Genomic DNA, 17,394 nt, shown 5'->3' with positions numbered 1-17,394 from the left:
TTGAGTACAACTGGAGATTGTCTTTCTTGAGATGTTGGCGAGTGATGTGGCAATTGATCTCAATGTACTTGGTGCATTCATGGAAGACATCATCGTTGGCAATGTAGATAGCATTGAAATTATCACAATAGAGGGGTTGTCAATGGGCTGCAAAGCATCCATATCAGTCAATAGCCATCGAAGCCAAATAAGTTCAACAGTGGGGTCAGCAATGCAACCTCCGTATTGGAACGGGAAACCACGTCCTACTTCTTACTATGCTAGGAGACAAGAAAAGTGTCCAACAAAAAGCAAAAACCTGTGATGGAACACTAGCCAGTCAGATCACCTACCCAGTCTGCATCAAAATAGCATAGAGCTTGAAAGAAGACCGAGAGGAGTTGTTGATACTATATTTGTTCGGCCCCGATTCACTCGTCAAAGCAAAGACCAAATTAATCAAAAATTTTGAAAAATGTGCAAAATCATGAATTTCAAAGCCAAAAAGAGTAAAAATAAGTACAACATGTTAAAACGATGAATCAAAAAGTCACAATGAATGAAAAATTCATTTTACAGCAATTAAGACCAAAACCCTAACTAGGTATGGTCAAAAAGTTGACTTTTTGATATGATCGTTTGATCATGTTGAATTTTAGACCGTCTCGTAGGACATATTTTTTACTTCAAAATGATATTTTACGGGCTAAAATCGAAGTTAAAACAGATGAAATATCACCAAAATACCAAAAAATCTAATAAAATCTTCACTATTTTTTTAAATAGGGAAACTGGAAGTTTTTTGCCTGACTTGGCACAATAAACTATACTAATTGGGAAAAAACTGGAACAAGCGAGTTGTACCATCTTGAAGAATAGCTAATTTTCATCAAAAGGCCTCGACGATATCTACTTTGAATAAGAAGATATGAATTTTTCAAGAAAAAATGTCACAGGATTTTTCAATTTTGCACCATCTTCCTGCCATAGCTCTAAATCAAGCGAGGCTAGAATTGTTGGAAACTAGACATCTAGGGCTTTCCGTGCATATAAAATTTGAAGAAAATGGAGTTTGAAAAGACCTCCAAACAACAAATCGAAGATCATGACAGAAATCAGAAAAAGACAAAAAAGGCTAATAAGGTGGCAAAAGTGGGATGCCATTAGTGTATCAGGATACACCAATGCTAGCTGCCCCTTGCCATGGGTGGCTAGCACTAGTGTATCCTGATACACTAATGCTAGCCTTCCATTTTCCTCATTCCCCTGGAAATACCCTTCTCCCCCCATTTTTGAGAAAAATCATGGAGAAAAATAGGAAGAGATAGGTAGAGAAAATAGTGAAATAAAGAGAAAAAAGTGAAATAGAGAGAAAAAAGTAAGAAAAATTAGAAAATAGTAAGAAAATTCTGGAAAAATACCTTTAGAAATTCAAAAAAAAAAAAAGTTTCTCTCTCCATAGGAAACCCACAAAAAAAATAGCTCCATCCATTTTTGTTGTAATTTTTGTCGTTAAGGCTATAGGGCTGGGTTAGTTTCTTAATAACACCCATTCCACCCTTTTTATTATACTATAATCATCATTCTCCATATGTATAAAATCTTTCTTTTAATTTGCTTCTTGTTCATATTTTCTTTACTTTCTATGCTCTTGTATATATTGTGTATATATCTATCTCTTTATTTCAATGTTCATATCATTGTTGTTGATTTATATTGTTGTGTTTGTTTCCCCAGATGGGTATTGGACCATCTCTTAGGCTATGTATGGGAAGTACTCTTAGGGGAAGAAATCCCATTCCACCTAGACATCTAGGAAATTTACTATTATTGCCTTTTAATTTTGTGTCATCCCATTTAATTTCTTTCACATCCCCTCTCCCCTTTTATTTCACACACACACACACACACACACACATATGCATACAAACACACTATACCTAGACACCTAGATAAATAAAAAAAAAGATTTTATATCATCTCTCTTCAATGGTTTTTAAACCTTCATTAGAGCAAAATATGGATATGTCTCATAAGAATGGTGATGGCTTAGAACTCTCATTTCTTTATGATGAAGAATTCATAAGGCTTGAAAGAGATTAAAACCTATTTAAGAAAGGATTTTTTTTTTTTTAATCAATCTTTACAATATTCTAGACTCTTTACTTTTATGTTATTTAAATTTCAAGCTCTTTATTTTCTGCTCTTTATTATTGTTGTTCCTTTATCATTTCTCATTGTTAAAGTTGCCATAAAATAAACATACTTGGGTAAAACATTTCCTCTACATACTATTCTAAGAAAATACTCTTTTTTTTAAAAAAAAAATCTTTTCCCATCTCTTTCTTTAAAAATGAAGTCTTTTTGCAAAAAACAAGGTCTTTTTAAAATGTTTTTCTTGGGAAAGGTCTCATATATCTGAAGATTTATCCCTGAATTGGCATCCATCACTTCTGCTTTCGGCAAACTGCTCAAGAAGGAGCAAAGCTTTGAATGGGGAGAAGCACAGCAGATGGCCTTCAAAAGGCTACAACAGATTATGATGAACCTCCCTACTGTGCAAGCCCCAATTTGCAAGAAGCCATTGTTGCTGTACTTAGCCACCAACCAGTATGCCGTAGGTGCGTTGATTGCCCAAGAAGATGGAGATGGTATTGAGCAACCAGTTTATTACATCAGTCGTGCTCTAAAAGGCATGGAAACTCATTACCCAAGAGCGAAAAGGGCATGCCTAGCTATTGTGTATGCTTCATAAAGGTTGCGTCATTATTTCTTGGCCTACGAGGTGTAGCTGATGACTAAGTCCCACACCATCAAAGCCTTATTGCGACAACCAATTCTCTTTGGCAGAATATCCCAATGGTTATTACAATTGTCACAGTATGATCTAAAGGCGAGAACATCTAAGGCTATAAAGAGCCAAGTTATAGCGGATCTGTTGGCTCAGTTCCCAAGAGAAGAAGAATTCCTGCTGGATGATGAAGTTCTAGGAGAAGTAGCCATGGCAGAAGAAGTCAGAGGATAGTGGGTAATGAAATTTGACGGGTCTTCTACCACCCAATCAGGGGGAGTGGGAGTGGTTTTGTATCATGAAGAAGATAAGGCTATGGCATTATCATTCAAATTAGAATTCCCTTGTTCAAACAACACTGCAAAATATGAAGCCTATCTAACTAGGTTAGCCACGACCCTCGAAATGGGAATTAAGCACTTAAAAGTAATGGGTGATTCGAACCTAGTAGTCTGCCAGACCAAAGGAAGCTTCTCCTTAAAGGAACCCAGTCTAGCCCCGTACAAAGTGATGGCCCAGAAGATGTAGGAAAAGTTTTCGAACCTTTGAAATAGAGCATGCTCCAAGGAGAGAAAACCGGTTCGCAAATACGCTGGCCGTATTAGGCTCACAAATAATTTTCAAAGGGAACCAGAATAGAAGTCAGCAAGAGGAAAGAGTCTATTATTGAAGTATTGAAAGAGAGGTTCCTGGAGGAGCACTGTGAAGAAGATTGGCAGAATCCCATAAAGGAGGCCTTGATAAAGGAAGGAGAAGTTGCGAGATTAAAGGTACTAAAAGATTACGTCCTAGTAAGAGGGGAGCAATACCGTAGGATGCCAAGTGGGGTCTTGTCTAGATGTGTGGGGCAAGAGGAGGCCCAGAGAAAATTGAAGGAAGTGCACGAAAAAACTTGCGGATCCTGTGGAGAGATCAAAATTTACCGCAGACTTAAAAGGTAGGCTTTTATTGGCCAAGTATGGGAAGAGACGCGGACCAAGTCCAAGTCCAAGTCCAATGTGAGGCCTGCCAACTTGCAGTAGACAGAAAAGAAAGTTATGCTCTGTTCGTCAGCAAAGACTGGAGAAAACCATTCACCCAGTACTTAGCAGATTGTATCTTGCCACAAAAACACAGTGAGCGATACAAGCTTAAAAGGCTGGTAACACGTTACTTTCTACACAACGGGGTCCTCTTCAAGAAAGGATATGATGGAGATCCATCACACTGTTTGGGCCTCGAGGAAGCAAAAGATATGATAAAAGAAGTGCACACGAAAGAATGTGGGGAACACCAAGGAAAGAAGAAGTTATACAGATGCCTGCTATAGATGGGTTACTATTGGCCTGCCATGAAAAAGGATACGGTAGAATTTGTGAAAAGATATCATAGTTGCCAAGTACAAGCTAACTTAATTCACACCCACCCGTAGATTTTACACAGTATGGTTACCCCATGGCCCTTCCATACTTGGGGGCTTGATTTGTTGGGGCCAGTTAACCCACCATTGCATGGATACATATGGATTCTGGTGGCTATAGAGTATTTCACTAAGTGGGCAGAGGCAATGCCACTTCGCAAAGTCACGGGAGAAGCAGTGGCAAACTTTATCAAGAAAAATATAATTGTGAGATTTAGGGTACCTCATAGGATTATCAACGATAATGGCGTGCCATTTGTTAACAGTGACGTAAGGAAGATGCTGGAATTCTACCAGGTTAAACATCATCGTTCATCACCTTACTACCCGCAAGGAAATGGGCAAGCGGAGGCGACAAACAAAACTCTCATAAAGATCATCAGCAAAATGAGTCAAGAGTATACAGAAGGATGGGTAATGCATCTGCCAGACGCTCTTTGGGCCTACAAGAATTTATTGAAGTCAGCCATCGGGTTTTCACCATTCTCTTTAGTCTACGGAACAGAGGTGATGAGCCCAGCAGAAGTAATGACCCCTTCCTTGAGGGTTATGCAGATGCTAGAAAAGGAAAATGAAAAGGACAAGGAAGTCTTTGCGGCAAAAAGGTGTGAGGACTTAGAAGGGCTTGACAAGAATATGGAAGAAGCTCAGGAACGTAGCCGCTGATATAGAAAAAAGATGACAGAAGCCTATGACAGGATGATTAAAGAGAAAGTGTTCGCGGAAGGACAACTCGTGTTAAAAGTAGCAGACTACATCAGGCGAGGCATGGCAGGATCGTCTAAGTTTGCATCAAAATGGGAAGGACCCTTTGTGGTAAGAGAGACGTATCCCACTGGGTATTACCGTTTGACCTAGATGGATGGCAAATACCTGATGGATCCCATCAATGGGAAGTGGCTAAAGCGTTATTATGCGTAGAAAAAAAGGAGGAAGAAGGAGAGGTTATGAAATTACCCATTTTGTTTAATGAATTTTATGTTTCCCTTTTGTTTTATTTTCAAGTGACTATGTCACAAAGTAAAGAATTGTAATGTGCTTTCATGAAGTATGCAATGAAAAGTTACGAAGTATTATAAAACATTCCATGTCATAGCAATAGCAAAAACAGTAACAAAGTGTAGCATTTTATAGTTACAAACCCAAATTGTGGCAAACCTGCTAGATGAGTGCTAAAAAAAGAGAGGAAAAAAAGGGAAATATAAAGGGTACTAGATAAAAAAGAAAGGGAACAACATCATCATCAACGAAGTCCAAAGATAAAGGTCTGGTCTCCAAAACGGCTGGATCCACCAATGCTGGAAAGAAGGCACTCACGACGACCCTCCAAGTCTGCCACCTCCTTCTTCAGAACCTCAAGGCGTGTATCAATGGCATCAATGGCAGGTTGAACCTTCCTTATGAAAAAGGCTCGAGCGATCTCACGAAGATGATCTAGGATGAACTCTACAGCAAACCCCACACTAACGAGCTCCTAAATCGTGGTCCTCCACTACAAGCTCCTCTCGGTAGAACGGTGTCAACAAAGTTATGCTCAATATCATTTATCACGCTCCCTTGCAGCTTTAGAAAGTGTTCCCTAGTAGAACGGCCAAATCGGAATCCTTGCATAAAGTCACTGCGGTTGCTATAAATCGCCACCAGGTGAGAAGCACAGTCCTCAAGTATCCTAAAACTTAGGGGTGTGCGCGGTTTGGTAGGGGCGGTTTTTTTCCAAATTTATTACCGAACCGATAGAGATCGGTTTGTTCATAATTGGTATTGATGCACATTGCCTAAGGTCGTTTTTCCGACCTATAGCAATGCGGTTTTTTGTGGTGCGGTTTAGTTCGTTTGAAATATTAAAAAAAAAAAATTTAATAATAAAAAAATTGGGCAAAGTTTATTACATGCCAAATAATATTTTTCTACATCCAACCAACACACAAAAGCATATTCCAAAACTTGTGCAAAAAATATGTTCACATAATGATCCAAATTCTTTCATTTCATTCACCATGCAAAAATATTTTGAAATTGCCTTAATAAGAGTTCAACTCCCAAAATACTATCATGTAGCATATAATATCATTAGTGTCACTGTGTGTGTCGGTGTCAATAACAATAAGCGTTAATGTATCCACTTAACAACGTATTATGGAACCATTTGTCACTGTCCATAAATGCCAAAAGAAAGATATACAAATTAAATTAGCATTTAGGCAAAAGAATGCTAATTGCTTGTATCCCCAATAATAATCCCACCAATGAATACCTAAATAACTACCATTAGTGAAAAGTCTACTACCGATAACATGTACAGATATAATTAGCATATAGGCAAAAGAATGTTAATTCTTGTAAGTCCTTTGTCCAGTAAGTCTGTGTACCACGCATTATTCTAGAACTCCTACAAAATACTAAACAAACAAAATAAACACGTGTTAATAATAATGAAACGTTTATGAACAATAAAATATTTATAATTAACACAAACAAATGTATACTTACATAATACTAACTACTAATTAACTCCAAGCAAAGAGCAGCACATCACTCATCATCATCCAACACAATGGTGCTTGGATCCTCCTCCATAGGCATTGGGCAAACCGATGCAATTTCTACAATCCCATTCAAAATAAAATGATTCGTAAACATTAAGTAAATAAATAAACAATTGATATATACAACAAATAAAATAAACATATATTTACCAATGTCAATCTCAAAACCATCCATATCCTTCACATTATCCATGCACTCCCGAAACTTTATTGGTCTTTTTTTCTTTGCATCCTTCAACCAACTTTGGGTACAAATAAGAGCTTCAACTGTATTAGGAGATAGTGAACTACGAAATGAATCCAAAATATGCCCCCGGTACTAAAAGCAAACTCGGATGCAACTGTAGAGACATGAATAGCCAACACATCACGACAATTTGAGAAAGAACTAGGTATCTAGAAGAATTCATTTTCTACCACATCAAGATGTCAAAATCTTCCACATCAGGGTCCTCAAAAGATTCTAACAAATACCTATCCAGCTCAGATTTGCTTTCCACACTGTCCTCATCCGCTAAGTGTTGCTTAAACCTATTATTATAACTTTTAATGCGATCAGACAATGAAGCATTGCCAACACTTGGTCTGGAGTCCCTAGATAATGAAGCACCATTACCACTAGAACTCGAAGCTCCATTTTGACCCACTCTCTCCACATACAACCTTTTTAATGCATCTCTAACCTTAGAGCTCATCGCATCCCCCTTGTCCTTTCCATACCACTCCCTAAACCAAAACTTTACATACTTCAATCTATACCTTGGGTCAAGAACAACAGCAACAAAAAGCATCAAATTGATATTATCCATACTTCCCCAATACTTATCATATTTTCTTTTCATCTCTACCGCCATACTCTTCAAAAGTGGATCCCCATCAACATTACACAACTGTTGCAATTGATCTTTAATGCTAATTAGCTCATGGAAGTATGTATTAGAAGTGACAAACAAAGACCCAGAAAATCTAAGTGTCGCCTCATAAAATATGCCAAGAAATTTCACAAAGGTCTTGACATTTTCTCAATCAAGATAGTTAGGAGGACCAATGGGCTTTTTCCCATTCCCATCTGATTCACAAAAAAAAAGTTTGTAATGCCCATCCTCCTCTTCCAACCTATCAAATGCTCTCACAAATTTCAAAGCACATTCTAACATGAGATAAGTGGAATTCCACCTTGTTGGCACATCAAGGGACAACAAACATTTGGCTTTGATTTTCTCATTTTCAACACATTCTTGAAATTTCTCAAACCTTGTGGGAGAAGCTCTTACATATCGCACCGCATTCCTAACTTTGGAAATTGATTCATAAATGGACTTCAACCCACTTTGCACTATCAAATTCAAGATATGTGCACAACAACGCATATGCATGAACTCACCACCCAATATGCTACTATCTTTTTTTTTTTTTTTCTTCTTCACATTTTCAATTGCCATATCATTAGAGCTAGCATTGTCCGCGGTGATTGTAAACAATTGGTCTATACTCCACTTTAACAAACATGACTCAACCATTCTACCTATGGTGTCTCCTATGTGATTAGCTATAGGGCACAAGTTCAAGGTTTTCTTTTGGTAAGTCCAATCCCCATCAATGAAGTGTGCGGTGACTACCATGTAGTTCAAGTTTTGTATGGATGTCCAAGTATCCGTTATCACACAAACCCATTGCCCAACAAAAGCCCCTCTCAATATATCCACCTCATTAGAATAAATCTTCATACAAGCCCTTGCAATGGTAGTGCGATGGGGAATAGGAAACCTAGGCTCAACTATTTCCATAAATTCTTGAAAGTCTTGACGCTCCACAAATTTAAAGGCAATTCATCAATGATGATCATCCTTGCCAACGCCAACCTTATCTTCTCTTTACTACAATTTGCAACCACTAACACATTTGAACCACTTTCCCCTTCTCTCTTCGCTTGGAAAGACAAAATTTTTTGCTTATCATCACAGGGAAAAGGCTCTTACGTGCCTTCATGTGTTGCAACATGCCCAAAGTACCATTTTTCTTACCATGACATTTATATTGATTTTTACAATACTTGCATTGAGACCTAGGATTATCAAGATCAAAACCAACCAATTTAATGAAGTGCTGCCATATTATAGATGGGTCTTTACCACCTTGTTTAGGTGATAGTGGGGGAAGTGATTCACCAAGTCCAATTGGTGCTGAAGGTTCAGGTGAGTTAGGGTTAGCACCAAGACTAAGAGGAGGTGGGTTAAGGTCCCCAGGTGCACCAAATCCAAGTGGAGCATCGACATCCATCTAATAAAAAAATTTCCAATCAACAAAAAAAAAAAGTTTTCACAACAATATCAAATTATAATTAATCAGTTTAGTTACAACAATAACAAACTAACAAATTAATAATCATTAGTCATTACTCAACAATTCATGTCACTAATATTAACAAGGAATTTATTATATCGTTCTCAATATAAATATAAAATAAAAGCTAATTTTATATATAAAATTAAAGCAGTTGTTACTAAGTACTAAAAATTTAAAATCAAAATGCTGAATATAGTAGGTGATTAGTGATTACCTCTCCATGAAGGATTGAATGCTTAACTCTCTCAATCTCTGTCTCCCTTAAAAATTGAAATGCTGAAGAAAAAAAAAGTTAGTACTTAGTAAACTGTGACAACTGACAACTAACAACTAACAATGTATTACTAAGTTTACTAAGTTTATACTTTATATTGTTCCTATAAACTTACTAAAGTAACAACTAAGACTAATGACATAGTTATTAGACTATATAATATAATAGTCTTTCCAGCAGTTTCCAATCCACTATTAAAGTCTTATATAAAGATCAGTAAATCACAACCTTAATCAAACACCAACCTTAATATTATATATGTATGCATCCATGTTACTGTGTATATATAATATTATATTATTATATATGTAAGCAACTACAAACAGCCATTAGCCAACCAGATAACATAGTCAGTTAGGATATTGTTAATGTAAGCAGCTACTTGGCCCAACCTTAATAGTTAATATTGTATTATTATATATGTAAGCATCCTGCTCCTGCATCCGTGTATTATATATAATACTATATTTATATATATGTAACTAATGTAAGCAGCTACTTGCCTTAGTTGCCGACTTGGAGTTGGGCAACATTCAAACAGTAATATTATATTTATTATTTAATATTATATTTAACATTTAACATTCTAACATTCAAACAGTAAAACTCAGGCGAAGAAAAACATTCAAACTAGGAGAAGACATTCAAACATTCAAACAGTAAAACACAAAGACAAACTAAACTTAAAACACGAAGAAGCTTACCATTGTTTTGTAGAGCTCAGGCGAGGCGCTGCATTAGGCGAGACTAGAGAGGTGAGAGCGAGAGAGAGAGTTAAAAAATTTTGAGAGAAAATTTTGAACTTATACCCCTGAGAATCTAAAAACCAAGCATAAAACGCACCGTTTTGTTTTTTTGTTTTTTTGTTTTTTTAATAACACTCATACATACGACGTCGTTTTATCAGCTTCATAAAAATAAAATAAAAAAACAAAACGACAGATCTGTATCGATTCGGTTTGGTGCTGTCTCAGTTTCGGATTTCTCAATCCGGTGACTGCACCGCACCGGCATCGGAACGGAAGGCGAAGTTCGAAGGTCAGCCTCGGCTCATTTAGTCGACGCTAGAGTCGGGACGGTTTCGTTGGCGCCGATCGATGACGTCGGCTCCGGTGACGTTTTGCTCACCTCTACTAAAACCATGAAAGTCGACATAGGGAGGCCTAGAACTCCAGAAGTCCACAGGATCGAGGTCATTGACCTCGTGCTGGTCGAAACGGGTAAAGAAGGCTGTGGCCTCACTTGTTGGATCTGGAATTGCGGTAGAACTGCTGCCTACCTTGAACTGAGAAGGAACGATGGGAAGCGGACCTAGTAGGAGATGTGAAGAATGGTATAAGAAATCATGAAGCAAGCAAACTGAAATTCATGGTGAATGGATGAGGAAGAGAAGAGAGGAGAGAGAACTTATTAGGGCCTGCAAAAATGGGGGTTGTGGGAACGGTAGAAACAAGGGCTATGGGAATGACAGAAACAGGGGTTGTGGGAATGGTAGAAACAGGTGCTGTAGGTGTAGCAGGGGAAGTGGTTGTAGGCGTATCATTGTCTGCTGCAACTCCTGGCTCTTCAAAGGTCTATACAATCAGAAAAATGGACATACAAAATAAAGGGAGGCTGCAGCAGAGGGGTGACACAAATATATACACATAAAAAGGAGATAGCAAAAAAAAAGAGAGAGGGAATTTTAGCAAAACAAAGAATCATGTACCCATGAATTCGGCCTCGTGCTCAGCGCCCTCCTCTTCTTCTTCTTCAGATTCAGAAATCCTCTTCTTCTTGGCAGGTTCATCATCTCGGTCCCCAAGAACATCCTCAGACTCCTCAGAAGATAAGTCCACATCAGGCCCACATGTGGCAGAGCTAGGGAGGGAAGAAGGGGTAACCACTAAGGAGGAGCCATCCTTCACGGCCTGGGATAGAGTCACGAAAAGGTCACTGGTAGAGATAACAAGGGGTGTGACTGGAGAGACAGCCTCGGTATGAACAGTAGTGGAAGCGACGGCCTCTTCCTGGGGAGTGGGTGTTGCGGTAGGAATGGGAGTGGTTTCACTAACCCCCTCGGCAGGAACTCCCTGTGTGGCAGCAGGAATGGCAGAAGCCGTGGCAGAGAACGCCACATCAGCTCCATCAAAAAAACACTCCATAGGTGTACCCATGGAGGCAAAAATCTCCTCAACTGTGGGGTGATACACAGAAATAGGTTCGGGCTCGGCCTGAGAAACAAGGAGGAAGGTTAATGACATGTATAAAATAAATAAATAAAAAAGAAAAAAGAAAGAAGGCAAGAGACATACCTCGAACTCGGGCTTGTTGAGTGAAATAGGATGGGTAGCAGATGAATCCTTCTTGTACTTAGAATGTAAAAAAAAAAAAAGACGAGAAGAAGGGGACGAGCCAACAGGTACACGGGGTTAGCCGCAAGAAGAACCTTATACACAAATAATAAAGAACAAGAAATGGTAGAGATGATATACTCTCAGCTCAGTAGTGGTGGGTGCTGGAGGAGGAGAAGTCTTCCTTTTATTGCCTCGGGTCCTGCTGGAAGGAGGAGCATCAGTAGATGGTCGTGGAATAGTGGGCCTAGTCTTGCCTGCGGCAGGGCGCCTGTTGGAATGGGTGCGAACAAAGAGAGTAGTAGTGCTCTCTAGGACTATGTTGCCCATAGGAGGAAGGTCACTCTCAAAAGGTACAATGTCCGAGTAGGTCTTAAAGGAATTATCACCTTTCTTCTTCTTCGCAGACTTGGACTTGGAGGAACTCTTCTTCGCGGGCATGGGGACATTGGTCACCTTCACCCTCTTTTCCCAGTTCGCAGGATAATCACCGGCATGCCAAAACCATCCTCTCTCCTCCTCAACCCATTCAAATATGGCAGATCACTTTGCTTCCTGGTATATGCCAACACGGACGCAGAAGGCAGAAACAATTGAGGGTTGGTAGAGATGACTGCGCCAAGCCCATGGAGGAATGAGAGAAAATCCACAACTGCCTAACAACTCTTTCTCGAATGAGGTCATCACCACCTGCCAGTACCCGTGCATAGCAGCAATACAAACACCCTCCCTCTGCAAACTTGGGATGGTAACTGCGGTAAAGCGCTAGCTCCAAAACTCAAAGGTTGTGTACTGCAAGAATGGCTAGACGGAAGAGGAAGACTCCATAAGTAAAGAAATATCATCAAGAATGTCCTGATCCAGCCCAAATTGCCTTTTCACCCTGTTAGTAGGGTACTGTACAAATTTGACACCATCATCAGCCAAGTAAGGCAACCACCTAGCATTGGTGGCTGCCAAATATGTGATACCCCTCTCCTCAAAGCCGATCAACGGGGTAGTGTTACCAACAACATTAACAAATGTAACCATCACAGAATCCACACATGTGTAACCTGTACCTAAATTCCTATATGCCCTCAATGAAAACCCAACCCCTTTATCAAAGAATTCAATAGCAGGATGGTCAATTGGTTTTAAACCAACCCAACGAAAAACCAACGGAAAATCAGAGTCAAACCTACCACAGAAATCCGTGATGACCTTTGGGTATGAACGGTACTTCTCCTTAGCAAAACGGACGGGCCTACACTTCGCCAAATGCCTAACACAACGCTCATACAACAAGTGCTGTAGGATGGTACTATGAACAGAAGTGGTGACTATATGGCAGGAACCTGTTTGACTCTCATCGCTTCGCATGATATCTAACTGGACATACAAATGTCCCAAGAACATAGGTGCTAGCAGCAGACTCGCCCCAGCAAAAATGTTAATAGCTAATCGAAAATACAAAGACTTCACAACATAGTGGGGATGACAGCTAAAGACAAACTTACAGAGCCAAAACGTGATAAAGGCTGCACGGCTAGCAACGACAGAGAGCTTGGAAGGGGAACCAATCCAAAATGACAACTTTGCATTGCCACTTATTCTTTTCTTCAACTCGGCCTCCACGGCCTCTTCCTCCAGAGAAAACTCTAAAGCGGCAAGATCGACATCACCAAGGATCAGCAAAAGTAATTGATTCGCCACATCTTCCAAAGTCACGGTGATCTCACCACAGAAGAGAAAGAAAGTATGGGTAGTGGTGCACCACCGGCGGACCAAATGGCGAAGGTTGAACAAATCTCTGAAGTTAGATAAACGGCAGGATAAAACAATAGCCTTTAATACACCAGCCCGTTGTAGCAAACCTATGAAGCCTGTGTCGGACAACTCCCTATCCATCCACTCTTGCCAACCTAAAGCAGCGCCGGACCCAAATTCAAAGTGAATGGGCACAAGGAGTGAAGTGCCTTGGCGGATGGCAAGGTCGGAAATTGAAGAAGCCAATGGAGCCCAAGAAACGTCTGTATTATGGCGACAAAGGGCAAGCCATACACAGCCCGGTGGCGGCGGCACATAATCACCAAGAACTTTAGGGAAATGGCCATGGACATCGTACTAGGGATCTATAAGAGGGGCGCACTCGCTATTGGGATCGCGTTGTTCTTCTTCCTCGTTGGAATGATTCGATTCAGAATAGGCGGCCTCTTTGCCTACCTCGCGCACAGCAGGATCGTTGACAACCTCTTTTCCCTTACAACGGGAAGAAGTTTAGCTTTTCACTGGCTTTATGGAGTATCGGTTGATCGGAGAAAATGGTTTGTAGTGTTTGGAAAGAAAGACACAGAGAAGGAAGGGGAAAGGAGAGAGTATTTGTGTCCGAAATGTGAAGGGACTTTATCTTAAATACCAACGCCATTAAGAGCGATACGAAGAGATGTGATGGGTCAATCATTGGATAAGGGAAGGAGTTAATGAAGCGGAGGTTGTGTTTCAGAATAACTGCTAAACTAGAAAATTTGAAGAGACAACACTGTTCATGGCAGGAAAAGAAAAAAAAAAGTATATATATGTAAATACAAGTTGGGGTCCACTATTCCAAAAAGCCTGCAAAGGAAAAGAAGAAGAAGAAAATAGGAGGGATAGGGAAGTCTTTATTCACATATGAACCGCAGGAGCACTTCATATGCTTTGGGGGATAAATGTTGATGCTCATTTTGAGAAGCCCAGTAGGGAGAGGAAGCCCAACAACGTGGGCAGAAGAGAGCTAGCAATTGGATAGAAAGACTATTAAGCCCAAGCGGCAAGAATAATGGATCATAGGCCCATAAAGCAAATAAATGGATCTCGAGAAAGCAAATGGGCCTAAAAAGACCCAAAAAGAGAGAAGTAGCAAACTCATGGACAGTATATAATATAGAAAAGTGAGAATGGGCCACAGCAGCCACAGCGGACTCGAAGTAATGCAAGTAAAAAAAATAAGGGGCAATAGAAAGTCTATAAGCCCCAAGGATGAAGGATAGAACAATTGGGCCAAGGAAGCCCAAGGAGTTAGTAAACGCCCATGGGAAAAGTAGAAAGGGTCAAGGATGCCCAAGGAAAGTAAATGAGCGAAGAATGTCCAAGAGGAAGTAAATGGGACATGGGAGCCCGCAAGTAATGTAGTGAAAGGTCCAATAAGCTTATTGGGTCGTAAAAAAGAAATAAGTAGCAAGCCCAAAGAGGTCCAGTAGATTTGGGTCAAATGACATTACGGCAAGAATAGCAGAATGATGTGGCAGGAAGTAATAGTGAGACCGCAAGAATAAAGCAAGAAGAATGACTTGAAGGAGGAAAGGCCCACAATCAGGCAAAGCCCAGCCCCTAAGGGAGCAAGCCATAAAGAAATCAGGAAATGGCCCACGCCATAAGAAGTTAAGGACGGATGGCAGAATGAGCAGGCGGACCTTTAAATCGCAGCAAACACATAAGTAGCTAGCAGATTTTGGACGAGCATGAAAGTGAGGCACGCGCAAGGCCCAGACACCACTAGCCTATACCCAGCCAATACAAGAAGTGGTGGGTCATGGGTCAGAGGTAAGAAAGCATGGTCTAGTAGTGGGGAGAGGGAAAAAACCTATTTTGAGGTTCTTGCTCAGGTTCTTTTGGGGGAAGTGTCCTGCTGGAATGACATACTGCCCAAAAGAAGCAACGTTGAGTTGGAACTACTCGATGTATGCCATGAGGGACAGAGAGAGAGAGCACCCATGCCATGGCAGGTAAGAATGCCACGGCAAGCAAACAAACAAAATAGTCATCTTCGTCTGGTGATGTGGAGTGACGCGGCCACGCCATTAAGCCCAAGCGGCAGGAATAATGGATCATAGGTCCATAAAGCAAATAAATGGATCTTAAGGAAGCAAACGGGCCTAAAAAGGCCCAGAAAGAGAGAAGTAGCAAACTCATGGACATTATATGATGTAGAAAAGTGAGAATGGGTCACAACAGTCATAGTGGACCCGAAGTAATGCTAGTAAAGAAAGTAAGGGGCAATGGAGAGTCCATAAGCCCCAAGGATGAAGGAAAGAATAATTGGACCAGGGAAGCCCAAGGAGTTAGTAAACGCTCATGGGAAAAGTAGAAAGGGTCAAGGATACCCATGAAAAGTAAATGAGCGAAGAATGCTCAAAAGGAAGTAAATGGGACATGGGAGCCTGCAAGTAATGTAGTGAAAGGCCCAATAAGCTTATTGGGTCCTAAAAAAGAAATAAGCAGCAAGCCCAAAGAGGCCCAGCAGGTCTGGGTCAAATGACATTACAACAACAATAGCAGAATGATGCGGTAGGAAGTAATAGCGAGACCGCAAGAATAAAGCAAGAAGAATGACCTAAAGGAGGAAAGGCCCACAATCAGGCAAAGCCTAGCCCCTAAGGGAGCAAGCCATAAAGAAATCAAGAAATGGCCCACGCCATAAGAAGTTAAGGACGGATGGCAGAATGAACAGGCGGGCCTTCAAATCGCGGCAAACGCATAAGCAGCAGGCAAATTTTGGACGAGCATGAAAGTGAGGCACGCGCAAGACCTAGACACCACCAGCCTATACCCAGCCAATACAAGAAGTGGTGGGTCATGGGTCAGAGGTAAGAGAGCATAGTCTAGCGGTGGGGAGAGGGAAAATATCTATTTTGAGGTTCTTGCTCAAGTTCTTTTGGGGGAAGTGTCCTGCTGGGATGGCATATCGCCTAAAAGAAGTAAGGCTGAGTTGGAACCACTAAGTGTATGCCATAAGGGACGGAGAGAGAGAGAGAGCACCCACGCCGTGGTAGGTAAGAATGCCACTGCAAGCAAACAAATAAAAATGGCATATTCGTCTGGTGATGTGGAGTGATGTGGCCAGCACAGGTAAGTGGTGCTGGTTGGGCGACTAACCAATTAGTAATGGTCGACAAGGACACCCACACCAGAAAAAGACGGTTAAAGGCTAAAATGGTAAAAGCCTGTCGTGGCAAACATTATATGAATAACCCTTACTATGCACAGAGGGGGAGGGCAACAGTAACCTCTAAGGAAAGAATCATAAATACTAAGCAAACATCGAGAGATAAAAACGAAGGAAAAAGAAAGAAAGAACTGGAGAGAACAGGAAAAATAAAAAGAGAGAGAATAGAATGGCGGACATGCACCAGATAGGTTGATTTCCTCCCTCCCTCTCTGACCCATGCTCTCTGCTAAAGGCAAGAGACTTCTCTGAGCACAAGTCATTTAGGCCCGTTCTCTCAAAGCAGTTAATTTATTCCTGAAGAGATTATTCGCATTGAGGAAATGGCTACTTTCTCGACTTAGACCCTATAACATAACTTGACACGACAGATTGATATTTCCCTTTGATTTAATAAGCTCATTACTACTTCTCCCGTATTTATTTTTGTTATTATTTCATAAAACATGCATTCCTTGTAATAACCAATTATTTACTTTTGTCTAAATAGTAAATGAATCTCTTTTATTATCTGTATTATATTTGCTTGCCGTAATTACTATAGCAGTTCTACTTGTCACAAGCATGTGATCAACAGTCTTGATAAATGGGGCATAGTTTGCGCACAAGTCGGACCAAGGTGAATTGCAATTGGACCGGTCCCAACTTCCTAATCCAGAACACCTTGGGCCTAGCACGAAAGGAGGTAGTCTAGCCCAATACGACAAAAAAAGGGCCCACCACATTCATGTGTGAAGCTTTCAGACACTTCGTTTTACTT

At 40.4% G+C, this 17,394-nt stretch overlaps 1 protein-coding gene across 1 annotated transcript; it reads right to left on the bottom strand.

Moving 5' to 3' along the window:
- Positions 1-12,472: 12,472 nt before the first annotated feature.
- LOC142625166 (uncharacterized) lies at positions 12,473-13,558 on the bottom strand. Its single transcript, XM_075798862.1, has one exon. It carries the CDS (start codon positions 13,556-13,558, stop codon positions 12,473-12,475), a length of 1,086 nt encoding a protein of 361 aa, XP_075654977.1.
- Positions 13,559-17,394: the final 3,836 nt, after the last annotated feature.

Source organism: Castanea sativa, chromosome 2 (assembly GCF_040712315.1).
Source record: "Castanea sativa cultivar Marrone di Chiusa Pesio chromosome 2, ASM4071231v1".
Taxonomy (NCBI): Eukaryota; Viridiplantae; Streptophyta; class Magnoliopsida; order Fagales; family Fagaceae; genus Castanea; species Castanea sativa.
This window is presented reverse-complemented; position numbering and strand designations above follow the sequence as displayed.